At 37.7% G+C, this 16,023-nt stretch overlaps 2 protein-coding genes across 4 annotated transcripts; one reads left to right on the forward strand and one right to left on the reverse strand.

Annotated features, from left to right (window-relative positions):
* Positions 1-5,722: 5,722 nt before the first annotated feature.
* On the forward strand, positions 5,723-6,407 carry LOC110770852 (uncharacterized). The gene has a single exon (XM_021975076.2). It carries the CDS (start codon positions 5,782-5,784, stop codon positions 6,154-6,156), a length of 375 nt encoding a protein of 124 aa, XP_021830768.2. The 5' UTR covers positions 5,723-5,781; the 3' UTR covers positions 6,157-6,407.
* Positions 6,408-11,307: 4,900 nt separating this feature from the next.
* On the reverse strand, positions 11,308-14,861 carry LOC110770851 (uncharacterized). 3 transcript variants are annotated; one of them, XM_021975073.2, is made up of 9 exons: positions 14,671-14,861; positions 14,441-14,566; positions 13,634-13,714; positions 13,441-13,529; positions 13,265-13,339; positions 12,775-12,836; positions 12,601-12,660; positions 12,232-12,405; positions 11,308-11,688 (listed from the first exon to the last, which is right to left on the reverse strand). In XM_021975073.2, exons 2-9 carry the CDS (start codon positions 14,564-14,566, stop codon positions 11,603-11,605), a joined length of 753 nt encoding a protein of 250 aa, XP_021830765.2. In that variant the 5' UTR covers positions 14,671-14,861; the 3' UTR covers positions 11,308-11,602. The 3 variants fall into 3 exon arrangements, with proteins under 3 accessions (XP_021830765.2, XP_088110154.1, XP_088110152.1); XM_088254028.1 differs by having other exon boundaries at positions 11,308-11,679; positions 14,441-14,571; XM_088254026.1 differs by having other exon boundaries at positions 14,441-14,571; positions 14,671-14,860.
* Between the last annotated feature and the right edge of the window lie 1,162 nt (positions 14,862-16,023).

Consider the following 16,023-nt stretch of genomic DNA (forward strand, 5'->3'; position numbering starts at 1 on the left):
AGCTTGAGCAACAAGTTGAAAACTTGTATGCGGCAATCCTTAAACTCATGGAGAGTTTGAAGATTGGAAAACCTTCGCGTCCATCAACATCATATGAGCCTGTTCAAAAGCTCAAGAAAAAGGTGTTGAGGATAGCGAAGATGAAGATGACACACAAGCCGATAAAACGAAAAAGGAAGTTGAATCAGGTGATAACAAAAATTCTATTGATACCTTAAAAATTGATTTTAAGGTTGATATCCTTATATATAAAGGAGATGTTGATCTTGAAAAGTTAGATAACTGGATAGACACATTAGAAACTTATTTCACCGTTTATAAGTATTCTAATGTGCAAACAATAAAATTTGCGAGTTTGAAACTTTCAAGCCATACCCTTACATGGTGGAAGTCCTATCAAAGACAATATGATGTCTTAGAATTGACTTGGAAGAACTTCAAGATGCTTTTGAGAAAACAATATTATCCAGTTGGCTATGAAGATGAAAGATGGTATAAGTGGCAACACTTCAGACAAAGATTTGGGCAGCCTGTACAAGAGTATACAATAGGGTTCCACAACCAAGCTATGGTTCTGGACATCGATGTCGACAACTACGATGTTTTCACGAAGTATACTGGAGGTCTTGCCAACTATATACGGAAAGAACTAAAATTATTCACCATAGATACTATTGAAGAAGCTACTATGAAGGCCATCGCCATTGAGGCGAAAAATAAAAGAACTAACAAGAAGGATGACAGATTATAACATGTCAACAAAATTGACTAGCAAAAAAAGGGGAAGCAGAGCAAGGAAGGTCAGACACAGAAGGTCTACTGTGATCACTGTCAAACCAACAGACATGCGAAAGACAAGTGCTGGATACTCCATTCTAAGTTGTGCCCAAAGCGTGAAAAAAACAACCATGGGAGAAATGACAAAAAAAGCCACCATAACTGCACAACAGGCAGAAGAGCTTCCAGAGTTGAAGCAAATTGATGTTACACTTAGGGTTTAGGGTTGAAGCAAATTGATGTTACACTTACCTTTATGACAAGACCAGTAGATATTGAAGACACGTATAACCGTGAAAAGTTGTTTCATGTGAATATTCAGGTGAAGCAAAGTGTTGTACAAGCTATCATTGACCCTAGAAGTCAGAAAAACCTGATTTCAGAGGCTTTAGTAAGAAAAGTGGGTTTAGACACCACACGACATCCTAAGCCATAGCCGCTAAGATGGATTCAGAAGGACGTTGACTTACAGATCACGAAGCAATGTACCTTCAAATTTGCTATCACAAATCGATATATCAATTAGGTGACATGTAAGGTGGTTCCTTTGGACGTTTGCCAAGTCATATTAGGCAGTCCATATTTCGAGGTGCCGTTCACTATCGGAGGCTTCACAAGTATCGACTTATGAAGGATGGGAAGGAGTTCCACATCAACGCTTGCAAGCCTCAAGCTGCAGATAATTTGCTTACAGCTAACCAAGCCAAGAGGTTAGTCAATTCATGTGGGCGATTCGTTTTGTTGATGATTCGACCTCAAGATCAGAGTTCTGGAGCTGTGACATTGTCTGCTTTGTCTTTATCTCATACGCAATGCTCAAACATAGGGAAATTGCAAGAGAAGTTCAAGGACTTATTACAGCATGTGCATGGTTTGCCACCGAGGAAAGCTATGGAGCATGATATCCAGTTGGTAGGAGATTCACCTCTACCAAACTTGGGTTTGTATCGCACTTCTTTGATGGAATCTATGGAGATCAAGAAGCAAATTCAGGGACTTCTTGAACAAGGAGTCATCAAACTAGTTGCTCACCATGTGGTTCGCTAGTTTCACTTGTGCCTAAGAAAGATGGAGGCTGGCGAATGTAAGATCCCACATCGACCAACGGAGAGGGGGTGATGTGCCTTATATGTACATGCTCGCATCCATCTAGCACGAGGCCTTTTGGGAGCTCATTAGCTTCGGAGTCATGGGAACTCCGAAGTTAAGCAAGTTGGGGGCTAGAGCAATTCCAGGATGGGTGACCCACTGGGAAGTTGCTCGTGAGCTCCCAAAAACAAAACCGTGAGGGCAAAGAGGGGGGCCCAAAGCAGACATTATTGTGCTATAGCGGAGCCGATCCCGGGATGTGACAATTTGGTATCAGAGCCACTCTACCGTGTGGTGCGAGTGTGCCGACGAGGACGTCAGGCCCCCTAAGGGGGGTGGATTGTAAGATCCCACATTGACCAATGGAGAGGGAGTGATGTGCCTTATATGTACATGCTCGCATCCATCTAGCATGAGGCCTTTTGGGAGCTCACTGGCTTCGGAGTCATGGGAACTCTGAAGTTAAGCGAGTTGGGGGCTAGAGCAATTTCAGGATGGGTGACCCACTGGGAAGTTGCTTGTGAGCTCCCAAAAACAAAACCGTGAGGGCAGAGAGGGGGGCCCAAAGCGGACAATATCTTGCTACGGCGGAGCCGATCCGAGATCTGACAGCGAATGTGTGTTGATTATAGGGCACTCAACAAAATAACCATCAAGAATCAGTATCCATTGCCGAGGATTGATGACTTATTAGATCATTTATATGGTGCTCGTTACTTTACGAAACTAGATCTCAAATTCAGCTATCACTAGGTTCGCATCCATGAAGAAGACACTTCGAAGATTGCTATCAAGATGAAGCAGGGACTCTTCGAGTGGTTAGTCATGCCATTCAGGTTATGTAATGCTCCAGCTACATTCATGCGATTGATGAATGAAGTACTCTGCCCTTTCATTGACGACTTCGTGATTGTATACTTAGATGACATTCACATATTTAGTGTCACATGGGAAGACCATCTTCATCATATTACCAAATCTGTAGAAACCATTTGAAGTGGAAGCAAATGCATCGAACTATGCCATGGGAGCCGTATTATTTCAAGATGGGAAACCGGTTGCATACCATTCTGAGATGTTTAGTGGACCGGTATTGAACTATTTGACTTATGACAAGGAGCTGTATGCAATGCATCAAGCAGTGAAGCATTGGAGAGCTTACTTGTTGGGAAAAGAAGTTGTAGTTCACTCAAATCATAAACCTCTTCAGTTTTTAACTACATAGTCTAAGTTGCAGCAAGCTCGCCATATAAAATGGATGTCTTACCTACAACAATTCAATATTATAATAAATATAATATAATATAATTGATATAAACCAATTATATTATTTAATCCATGAATAATTTGTGGCTTAAAAGAGAATTGATCTTAAGCCACCACCTTTTCATGGCTTAAGTATGTAGGAGCTTTTAAACCACATAACTTTTATGATTTAACTTCATTTACTCTTTTACTTTAGTTATTTTTGGAAGCCAAAACTTGTATAAATATGTAAATTATTGAATGTAATAGATAAGCAGAACTCAAAGCAGTTCCTTAGCTTCTTCCTTTTGTTTCTCTAATTGTCTTAAAATTCCTCTCGTTCCGTTATTCCTATAAACTAGGAATTCATAGTTATATCAACTAGAAGTTTTGGATCAATGGGTGTCTCAAAATGTTTAACCATCTAAGTTAAGCAATAACATCAAAACTGCTAATATGCAAGAATCAATTGAAAGCTTATTTAAACCAACGAAATAACTCAAATCACACAAGGTAAATATTTATAAGCAACTCAACTCGTCAAAATCATTTAGAAAACAAAGTTCACTCACAAAAGGTCTGAAGCTAGCTCAATTCTGAGTGGGTCCATCTTGAGAAGTACATGAAGCGTGACCAACTAATCCAATAGATAGAGGCGTTAGATTCAACAATTATGGAACTGGAACGTTAAAATGAAACCTTAGTTTCCCGGAACCCTACGTGTGTGTGAAACCTAAACAATGACATTTGAAGATCGTCTCAAGTGTTCTCAAAGGCCAAGGTGGCCTCGGAAGACATCTGATCAACCGAGACGACGGGGCACACCATCTAGGTCAATCGAGTATGCAGGGCCCACAAACTCAGAATTATGATATGAAAGTTCCTATGGGTCAAGGGTCAACTATGATATCCATTGAACACACCCTAGAAATTTGTTCACAAACGGTTGGATTAACGTAGCTTGCACAATCGGATGGTGATCGACTAACTAAACCCTAGAATCGTCGATACGGAAGATCATACGGTCCTACACACTTCTGGTGACACGAGGAGCGACATATTTCTAAATGGGATTGATCGAACGGTCCTATTGTTCTCAGCCAAAACTCCAATCGTTGATCAAACGACTGAATTTCCCAAATCTGAGCACACTATTGTCCATATTAGGCAAAACTCCAATCTGCCACGCGATGCCACCACCGACTGCGGTCGTGGATGTTCAAATCAATTCCTAAAACCTCAAAATTGACACAATGCACCTATGTTAACATGTAGAGCATGATGAGAGGATAAGACTTGGACTGATAGAAATCGTCACTAGAATCGCCAGACACGACGTTAGAAAATTCAGAAAACCAATTATCTATTGAGCCTTATACTGGATACTAGGAGGCTACGGTGAAGGTGTTGTCAACTAGGAAGTTGTTCCTTGTTGAGAGATGAACAAAACTAAAGAAGGGGCCATCACCAACAGAGACTTGTATCGGCCGGAAAATCAATCGGAATGTGGCTGGATTGTGAGGTTGGGTTGTGTGACACCGTGACTTCGTGGCCTTTCCCCGTGAGGCGAGTCACGCAGGGGGGGGAGAGAGAGAGAGAGAGATAGAGAGAGAGTTGTTAGGGTTTTTCTAAATAATTTTTCAAAAGTTACAAAATTGGCCTTGCATTTTCGTTGACCATAACTTTCTGGTTATAATTTCGATTCGCACATTATTTGTGCCTACACGCTCATGGAGATGACTCTACATGCTAGTGCAAAAGAAATTCTAGGATCCAGTCCCCCCAAAAAAAGGGGGCTCGAAAATCTGAGTTTACACTAAAATTTTGAAGGTAAAAATGAAAATAATCCGTAATGGGTTGTTACAACATTGACTCAGTTCCTTCTCGACAAGTTCAACAACATATATTCTGCACAGAGAATTTCTATCTACCTATATGTATATATTTAACAATTCAACAATGCAACAAATCGTCCATAATAATGTGAAAACTAAATGCTATAAGACTAAATAATCATTAACCTATAGACTTGGAATGGTTGACTTGTATTGGTTTAAGTTCATATCTCAACTACAACCCAAATTGCAACCCTACCATCACTTACATGAAACTTAACATTTTTAAGAGATTGAAGGACCTTAGTCAATTTGGTAGCGTTCAATTCAACCTTTCATCAATTCCATCTGGAGAGCGGCTTATTATGGGATGTGAAACAATTCCTATGGTGGACCAGGACAACAACACCACAGGAATTGTTTACCTGTTTTTAGTCTATATTGACTAACTTAATCAAAGCAACCAAAAAAAGAAACAAGAAAAACGAACAATTTGATTTTATGACTCATCCTTATTAGTCAAGAAAGCAAGTCAATGTGTTGTTGAAATCTAAATCCAACCGCGTTAGATGAGATGTGCACTTATAAGATTGATGAGAAGCTATACACTATATCAATATAAAAATATAAATAAAATCCACGTAAGCGAAATCACATCTTCCACCCACCTCCATAGGACCAACGCTGCAGTTTCTTGCTTCCCTCTCTCTCCCTTCCTTCAAAACTCATACAACACGTACCCGTAAAACACGTTCTACGCCAAACCCATACAGCCAACCAATAAAAATCCCAATATAACCACAGGAGAAAGATAAAACCTCCCGTTTCTCTTTCTATGTCTATTTTTTCAAACCAATTCTCTTCAATGGAAAAATCGTCTCGAAAAACCGATCTTCCCGATAAGGCCATGACCAAGTCGGATTTGGCTGCCGCGCAGCAGCTGATGCAGCTTAGCGACGAAGATAACAAAAACAACAGCAGCAGCAGCAGCAGCAGGAGCAACAAGAACACTAAGCACGAGGGTGAGGAGGTTGATCAGAGGCCGTTGATCAATGTGATCACTTGGGCAAAGATTGAAGAGATTTTTGGTAAAGAAGAAGATGTTGATCAGCCCAAGAAGCGAAGATACCGGTCTCTTGCGAGCATTTATCTGACGAGCAAACCAGTGAATGCAGGATCAGCACATGGGAAGAAGGTGAGGACATTTTAAAAGGTGAAACCCTAATGGGAATTTTAGCCACTTAGTTAGGAGGAGATGGGATTGGCTTATCTCAGTGATAACATCTTTTCTATCAATTGCTTTTTGTACCAAGTAGAGAGATTGGGCGTTCCCCTTGCTTAATTGCTTCATAATATTTAGTTTAGAATGAATTTAACTTGCCTAAAATAATATTTAATAATTAGTGTGTGTGTGTGTGTATATATAGCTTTTCCATGATTGTTTGTGCATAAAATCCGTGCTTCTTCTTCACCCTTCTTGCTCATTAATCCTAAGTCTCTGTTACTGCAATGGAAACTTGAGGGGTTGGGTAATTAATAATCCTAAATAATTAAATGTTTCTAATTAATATTTTATTATAGACAATTGTGAATTATATGAATGGTCTTAAAATCAATTGACTAATTAAAACTTTCTTGCAGGAAAACTTGACTAAAATCTTTATATTAAGAACTATAAGTTTAAAATAAATAAACTTGAATTGAAATAATAAAATATTAGAAATCGAAAGAACTTGACTACACTAATTGCTTGAAAGTAAAAACGTAAACTGATTATAGAAAATTATTATTTGAATACAGCGGTGGCGGCACAGTTTGGATGGCTGTAGTACTAATTTTTGGTTTTGTTTTGGGTTGAACCATGACTGGGTTTGCTAGACGAATGTTGGGTTCAAATGGAGAAGCACAACCCTAATCCATAATTAGTTAGATAATTAAGCATGAGTGAAACCAACTCCATTTAATATAAGGTGTTTTTTTCCCAGAAGAAATCGAATGTTCCAGAAGGCTGGTGTTCAAATTTGTGTATGGTTTGTTTAGTTGAGATTCTTATGCTTTCGTCGAACTTGGTTCATGATATGTTCAGCAAACCAACACCAAACATGTAGAGAAACGTTCTGATGTGTTCCCATGTGATCAATTTTAAGCCACACCATATTTTTTCGAATAAACCATAAACGCTCAAATTAAACTCCCAAAATACTTGGTGTTGGTCTAGCCTAATGAAAAAGAGCCTTAGTCGTGAGTGTGAGAAACTTTCTTCTCCATTGTCGTTCAGACTATTGCTTATTAAAGAAAAAAAAAAATCCTAAAATACAAGATTTTATGAAAACAAGGAAAATGAAGTTAAATGACACTTGTGGTTTTTTTAATTTTTTGGGGCAAATGTGTTGTGTGTGGGATTAGGCTGCTGACTATGTGATTTTGGGGATGGTGTGCAAAGTTTAATTAATAGGTAAACTTTTATTTGGTTTAATTTGGAATACACATAACCACACAAGATTATAACACATACGGAAGAGTAGTAACTATAAAGGGTTAATCCAAATACGGATGACTCCACCGACAACATCAAGCGCACAAGTGTACCTCCACAAATAGCCATAGAGGGCCAAAGAAATTCCGACATAAAAGTCACAAGCTTGCAAAAGTCAGGCATAGACCGCAACGCACAAAATTACAACTGCAAACTACAATCTTTAACTCTTACAAAAAAAAAATTACAAATAGAGGCTACAGACACACAACAAAAACAAAAAGAGTTGATGCACTTATTACAAACAAAAACTAAAACACATGAAGTAAATTAAGAGCTGGAACCCGAGATCCTCAAAACAACCCAACAAAGTCAGCCATCGTCCCCAAGAAATTAAAAAACTCGAACCCTAGGTCTGCAAAAAAGAAAACAAAAACAAAAAAGAGAAAGGAGAGGGAAGGTGAGGGGAGGGGCGGGTAAGAAGGGAAGGGAGGGGAGGGGGTTGGGAAGGAGATGATGAGAGGACAAGAGAGAGAAAAGTAGGGGAGGGGGGTTTGTTGTGAGTCAAAGCAGAGAGGAATGGACGAACAGAGGAGAGAGGAGGGGGAAGGCTCAAGGTCTGTGCGGTTAGAGAAATTTTTTGTTTCTATTGTTTAGATATGATAAAGTTTATATTTAAAAAAAAAAAACATTTATTCTCTGAACTTGTGTGAATTTCTTTTAAGTTTGGCTTGTTCTTATCACAATCTTTAGTACACTTGGTTCAAGGTGAATGACTCAAACTACAAACTGCAAATGATTTGTCCTCATACCTCATCAAATCAAGTCACATTGTTCGTTACAAGCAACATTACAGAGAACTCCAACCAGCAGCTCCACCATGTTATAATTCACAGAGTTGAAGTGCTTCTGGAAAAAAGTCCTCTTCTTGTTTCAGCAACTCGTAGTCCTTTGGGGAAGACGATGATGACGTGGATGCGTAAGGAAATGGGTTGGTTCGGAGGAGGTAGAGATTGGTTCGGGCTCTTTCTGGTGCAGTCTCTGAACCAAGGGGTCTTTGCGATCGTTGACATAAAAGTCAACATAGAGCCGACATGAGCATTGAGAGTCATGACTCGTGAGGCACATTAAAGCATAAACCAGCAGCACCTATATTCAAAAGAGAATATTATGGTCAACCATTTATACCTATACACTTTATATGATAAGTTATGATATGTCTAAGGCAAGATGAGAAGCTCAAATATACTTAAGAAAACTAAATTGATTAGCAACAAAAATTTAACCAGAATGCTAATACAGAATTGCAAGCCAAAACGATTCTTGGTGAGGATAAAAAATATGGTATATAAATTAAGGAGATTCACTATTATATCCAACACACCCAAAGTCCATTTACAACATAATAAAGAAGCTTTTAATTTCTTTTAAATTACAAAACTACCATTGATTTTTTAAAACAAGCCCAACCAAAAACACTCAATAGGGCATCAAAGTAATTTAATAATACGTTCCCGAGACTTCTTCTCTCGACTCTTCTTCTCCCCCAACCCAACACAAACTCCAGAACTGAAATCCTCATCGGTTCTAGGGGTTCTCCCCTGGAACCACCCCCTTCGGTTAATAATCCAGGCCTCTCTCCCCCCCGTTATGTTGTGGAGAGTTTTCCTTCCCAGCTCTGGTTGAGTTTTGTTTGCTCCTTGCTTTTGCAAGGTTTTGTTTTCTTTCCTTTTCTTTAAGGGTTGGTCTTCCAGTCTTTTGTGGCTGGTTTTGGTTGATCTTGCTAGATCTGCTGCGTTTGTGGTAGATCTCGTGTAGATCTCTCTGTTTTTGGAGGTGGAGTTGCTGAATTTGGTGGATCTACAGTTAATGTGCTTGGGGATTAAGGGGATTAGGGGATGCTGTGATATTCTCTGGAATGTCCCAGTGGATGTTGTGCGGGTATGCCCTCCACTCTTGGGTGTTTCCTGTCCCATGAATTTTCAGAGTTTGTTCTCTGTCTTGATCTTATTTAAGCACTCTTGGCTGAAAGGATTTGGGTCCTCCTAATTTGTCACTCCTTGTTAGCTGGGATTATTGTTGTATTTTGCTGTTTAACAATCTTGTAATACCTGTATTTAGTTGGTGTGTTTGTTTTTTCTCTGTATTGCAAGAACCTCCTGGAAGTGTTCTTCTTGATGTATCTGGGCTTATGCCCTGTTCTGCAATGGAACTTTACTGCTTCTCAAAAAAAAAAGAAAAAAAAAGAGTAATTTAATAATCAAAATTAAATTCAATAAACTCAGCTTTCATTATACATAAAATAACTTTTCCACTATTTGGTTTCCAAGTGATATGAGAAGAAAAAATATAACTAAGAAGATTTTTTATGAAAGTCTTTCCTTCTAAGATCACAACACATGTGACACTTACGACAAGTTCAGAACATACTAATTTCCAAATTTCCAAATTTCCAAAAATGAAGTATATGAGTCATACAAAAAGTCGTGTAACTTATCACATCACCTGAATCAATATATCAAAATGCAAAGAATGCAAGAAGACAAATTTGTCATTTCATCCAAGCGATAGTACACATATATTGATGCCTAATATTGTCATTCCATGTTGCTAGACTTGACCTTACTCCAAGGTGGGGGAAATTCGATGTTATTGAACTTGGCATCAACGCAAGTAGTACTATCACAATCTTCTTCTTCATCTTGGCCTTCACGGTTATGATAGACCTTCATTTTATACAAAGAATGCAAAATTTATTATGGAAAGGAGCTGATTTTCCCGGTCCTCTTTTCTCTGCTTACATTGCCTTTTACTTTTGAATACTTTTTAATAAATATTGTTCTTTTATGTTTTTTTTCTTTCATATTCTACTTTTACCTTACATTAAGGTTTTAATAATTGAAATTAAGAAAATTTAATAAAAATTAAATTAAATTTTGAAAATGGATAGAAATGTAAGTATTTGTACGCTAAATTCTTTGTTTTTTTTACCAAGTATGTGAGTACTATTTATTTTTATTGTAGTTAATAGACATGCATAGAGCAAGGTATGCATAATGGTCTCAGATTTTTATTTTATTTTTCATAATATTAGTAATTAATTATACATGTCTTCTTATTAAACGGAAATGGAGTGTAAGGATAGAATAGGAAAGAGAAAGAATAAAATTGAACAAAATTGATTAAAAAGTATTAAAAAGCAAAAGGGAGTGTAAGTGGAAAAAATGGGATTGGCTTCCCTTATGTAATTAGAGAAGGAGTTCGACTAAAGCTTTTTTGTGCATAGCAACTTAGTTTTCAAGTCAATTTTATAGTTGAAGTAGAGAGTTCTAGAAAGGGCAGTTTTCGAAAACAAGAGGCCTAAATTTGCGTCTGGTTTGCGGCTTTGAAAGTCATCCTTCCTTTCTAAGAATTTTCAAAAATTGTGATTTTCGAAAACAACGTGCCCAAATATGCATCTAGTATGCGGTTTTGAAAGTGATCCTTTCTTCATAATGGTGGTTTTCGAACACAAGCCTCTCTTTAGTAACTCCACGCCTCTATTCACTCTTTAAATAAGATGTCAACAACCCTATCTTCAATCTGTATAAATTTGAATTGATCCCCAATAAATGACTCCATCGATTTAGGGTTTAAACAAAGCCTTGAGATAGTTGAATTGACCTCACATTCATGGCTGGGTATCAAAGCTGAAACCTCCAGCTTGTGGTAATGCATCAATGAGCTCCCAGCATGTATACATCATATGTTTCACATATATTAATATACATAATTTTTTTTTTTTTTTGGCAAAAAAAGAAAAAAGAAAAAAAGATGCCTTGTTGGAATTAGCTTGAAACAAATACAAGATTGTGATGCTCTGTTAGAGTTAGCATGCAATATTCATTTAAGAATAAAAGAATGTACTGCTCTATTATTTCTACGAAAAAAGAAAAAGCGTTTTACAACTTTTGTAAGGTGTATAAAAAAAACCTTAATTAGCAAAAACTAGTACAGTATTCCTACCTCACGACCTACAAAACAAAATTTCAAGCATCACGGTTGCAACACTTATAAAGCTTCAAAGGAAAGACAGTGCCCATAGATATATCAGCAAACTTCACGACGACATAAGCAGAGCAGGCATCCCATATATCATTCTTTTTTTCAAGTCCACACACATATCTTTGTAAACATCTGCTCAAGCAGCGGGTGCTTGTCCTTCCAATCTGGTATTACGACCACGACCACGGCCTCTTCCCCTGCCTCGACCGCGCCCTGCAAGACCTTCAAAGGACATCTACTATCAGATAATTGATTGAACAACTTAACAAGAATTCCAACAGTCCACAGATGAGTAGCAAAGAATACAGCTGAAAATAATGGCTAAGAATAACGACAGTGCAAAAGTTTCCACATCCTAAAATTTTTGCTGAGGAGAAATTCTGTTCAAGGATATTAGCAATAATAAAAGCATGTTGGCCAGGAAAGAGAGAGAGTAATGAAAAAACTAAAAAATTAACTTGACAGATCGAAAAATATAATGTCCTTATAACCAGGGCAAAACAAAAACCAAAAAGAAAAAAGCTATAAATTATATCGATAAACTACATTATTAGTTACATGGAGAAAAATATACAGCCACTAACAGATTTACCTACAACGATTTCCATTTATTTCGACCAAAAAAATAAAAGATTTCCATTTACTACTGCAGGCCAAAGAACTAAGCGCACTTGCAGTCAGTCCAAAAAACAAAGTGCAATTGCAGTAGAGGAAATAAAATGCACAAAACAATAGAGCATAGAAATCACTACTCCAAGAACTTACCGCGACCTTGGGCAGGTGCACCTTCAACATAGTCATAGTATCCACCCGACTGACCATAGCCTCTTCCTCGTCCCCTAAAAGAACCACCTCTTCCACGGCCTCTACCTCTGCCACCATAACCACGCCCACCATCCCAACCATCTCCATTATAATCCCCAACCCCATTGTAGTTTCCTGCACACACAGTACCATGAACCAAAGAAAAACCCCGTGAGCAACTTTAGCCACTTGTAACGAAAGACATCAGGAAATCATCACAGGTAATGAGATGTCATTTATTTAAAAGGGAGAATTTCCAACTCCATTTCAGAGCTTATGAAGACACTCGTGACAAAAGTACATAAATAATTTTAGAGCAGAGAGCAATACCTCTATCCCTAGCTTGTCCTCGGCCACCACGACCCCTGCCTCGGAATCTAGGCGAACCCTCTGATTTTCATGAAATCAAATCATTATATGGAAGACACATCACAAACCAATATATTGAAGTTGTTATACCATAGAAGTAACTTCATAGACATAAACAATAACATATCATATCACCTCCATTATCCTCAAAATCATTCAATGGCTTCACTTGGTCAGCCGGAAGAGGGGGTTGGTATCTGTATTCCATTTCCAGTAAATAAAAGAAAATTAGGGATGCTCTAAAAACCATATAGGGATTCAAGATCATAGCTTAATCACACAGAATAAAAAAATTTCCAATGTATTTTTGTCCTGGATCCAGACACAATCTATCAAACCACATACTTACACAAACACCATGAATTTTATCACATAAAAACGCAATGTTTGTGTATCTCCAGGCTCTAGCTGGCTTGATATAATTGGAATTCTAGGCACCAATCACCAGTAATATTATTCCTCAAGACACATTGGACCTTACGCATGATTCAAGTGACATAATAAAAGTTACCACATTTAAAAAAGTAACAAACCAGATCACTTATGACCTGAATGGGGCACTCATGATACACCATAAATACACCATCCACTACATAGCATCCAAACAGAAATCTAAATGACTTACCCTGTAGAGGATGTATGAAGCTCCGTCTTCGACAAAGTAATAGTGATCATTGAAACATGCCGAGTACTCTCTACACTGCAGCAGTAGACACAACCACTTAAATCAATATCAACAGGGAAACAAAAAGTTCACATCAGCATACGCTTAGAAACATATAAGAGTATATGGTTTCATACCGATCCAGGCCTTCTTCCAGGGGCTCATACACGTCGGTAATATCAGTTGATCCAATTGAAGTATTCTGATGGAGACCAACAATCCTTCTCTGGAAGTAGAAGAGCTTTATCAGCAAATAAGTATAGACACAAACGCTCATGCACACATGAAGCACATGTATATGCCACACGGAAAAATCACAAGTTATCTCACCTTTATTAGTTCAGCAATCATCACAGTTTTATTGATAGCTCTGCCCATTGCCTTGAGAATAATTTCATCAGACCCTTTCTCCTACAGAAGATACAAGTATTTTAAGGTAGAGCTGAAAAAGGGATTTAATGTGGAAAAATACGAACCACCCACAGAAACAATAGGAGGCAGTTGAAGTTGCAACTTCTACCTCAATTGTGAAACCCCAAAGCAAAAAAGTAACTAATATGCATATAGAACTACTGCAAATTAAACATGTGACAATACTTGGACCGGAAGAGAGGGAAAAGTAGATTTGCAATCAAATAAAAACTTAATCCAATCTACGCCCAAAAATGTGTAGGATTTAAGTTTCACATGGATATCGGAAACAAGTGGTAGTTTTTAGGCAAATAGAGGTTAGAACTTGTCAGACATAATACAAACCCCATTCTCACGTTTGCTGGATGTATAAATCATAAATGTTAGCATCAATTTTAATGTTTCCACCTACGAAATAGTTCATATTCATTTCATCCTTCTTTGTTAGACTTCCAGTCCCCAAAGATCGTTTAAATGTCATCTTTTTTGTACAATTCAAAACCATGAGAGACCTGCAGAATTAATAGATATAAACAATTTGGAAAGTTGACGCAGAAAAAAGAATTACATACTCCAACATAATAGTAATTTTCGTTCAAGGGCAGAAGTTTTTTTTCTACAAACACACAAAGTGTTGTACAATATGAACAAAACAAATGAGGAAACAAAAATAATAAAAAGGGCATGTTTGTGGTTGGCATAGCAGTGAGGAAAAAGAGGAGGAACCTGAAGGAGAGTGGTGGCGTAAGTAATATAGTTCCTCATTCTGCCTTGAGCGGTTATGCGAATCTCATTCTCATTTATAGGCGCCGCCTCGGCCTTGGGCTTCTCCACCCTCTGGAACTTATCCATCTGCTCTGCGCACCCAAAAAACCAAACAACAAACAAACCCTAATGAAACGGCATGAGCAAGAGAAATAGAGTGAGAGAAGATATGAATCAGGGGTAGGTGTTACCGTTTTACAGAAGAGCGCTGGGAGGGAAGAATCTGCAACAAGCTGCCGCTCGGCAAAGCAAAAGCAACCACTGCGTTTTGTGTGTGGTTTAGGTTTTTTTTTTTGTTTTTTTGGTTCTCTTCGTTTGGGGTTTGTTTGTTCGGCTTTCAAAAGCCTTGTGCTTCAGATTTGAAATTACGTCCCAAAAGCCTCCTGTTTTGTGCGGTTTTGGATTGACTTTTTATATAATTGGTTTTTTTCAATGAGGGATTTTTTATATAATTGTTTTTATTTTTAATGAGGGACTTTTTATATAATAAAAGCCTAATTTTAAATCAGATAACTAATAATAAAAAATAAATAAATAAGAAATGAAACTATAGAAAGCCGAAGAAAATGGCTGGCCAAAACCAAATTGCAAATTGCCAAATTTAAATCAGGATCAGATGATTTCTGAGAGAGAGAGAGTGTAGGGCTTTTCCGGTCGCGCTCTAATCGCCACCAAGACCGCTAATTCCTATTTTAGATTATGTCCAACGATCACAATTTGGAGCTCCCAAATGGCAAGTAGATGTTCTTACTTCTTTCAGAAATAAAAACTAGACTCTCTTGCCAACCCTAGCTTAGTAAAAAAGGGTCTTATATCCGAATACTCATGTAAGTGTAACAAACTCCTTTCCTTTTCTTAATTTTTTTTATATACAAAAACTAGATACTTGGCACGTGCGAAGATAAAAAGTAAAAAGTAGTGGACTGGGTTGTTAACTGTTAATTAGTTTTAAGTTAATTAATTTTAAAAGTTTGTTTTACTATTTTACCCTTAAAATATTACATTGTGGTTGTTTGGCAGATTAATTAACCAACGATAAACCCTCCCCTTGTAGTTAGACCATCGCTTCAGGGGAAATTATTGTCTCGTGATAACCGAACTAAGCTTTTAACAATAACATTACATTATACTTACAAAATAGTATAAACATGATTAGACTAGAGTAAAAAAAAAAAACACTCCAGTTAGTCATCCGAACAGTTCTTTTTACAGTTAAGCTAAAACAGGCCGTAAGCTTTTATCTCAACCTCAGGAAAAGATACGCCTGAGTTTCACACCTACGGATTTCACTAGCGTACCCCTTAGAATTGTTCAAAGATAGTATTTATCAAGACACAGCTAGAAGAGCAACAGTATCACAAAGATGAGAAAGATCCTGTTCTATTGGCAATGAGGTCCTTGATTTTGTCATCTTCAATGTCGATCTAAGGTTACATGTCAAGGAAAGAGGCCATGAGAGAGAGATGATACACAAAGATGACAAAAAGAAAGGCGAGGAAAGGAGAGAGAGAGAGAGATGAAGTTACGCAAGAATGAGGGAAAAG

Source organism: Prunus avium, chromosome 6, assembly GCF_965620075.1.
Source record: "Prunus avium chromosome 6, drPruAviu1.hap1.1, whole genome shotgun sequence".
Lineage (NCBI taxonomy): Eukaryota > Viridiplantae > Streptophyta > Magnoliopsida > Rosales > Rosaceae > Prunus > Prunus avium.

Coding starts and splice junctions, on each gene's coding strand:
- LOC110770852 (XM_021975076.2), top strand. CDS start 5,782: ATGTCTATTTTTTCAAACCAATTCTCTTCAATGGAAAAATCGTCTCGA.
- LOC110770851 (XM_021975073.2), bottom strand. CDS start 14,566: ATGGATAAGTTCCAGAGGGTGGAGAAGCCCAAGGCCGAGGCGGCGCCT. Junction 13,715..14,440: donor ACGCCACCACTCTCCTTCAG/GTTCCTCCTCTT, acceptor TATCTTCTGTAG/GAGAAAGGGTCTGATGAAAT. Junction 12,837..13,264: donor CTTCATACATCCTCTACAGG/GTAAGTCATTTA, acceptor AATGGAATACAG/ATACCAACCCCCTCTTCCGG.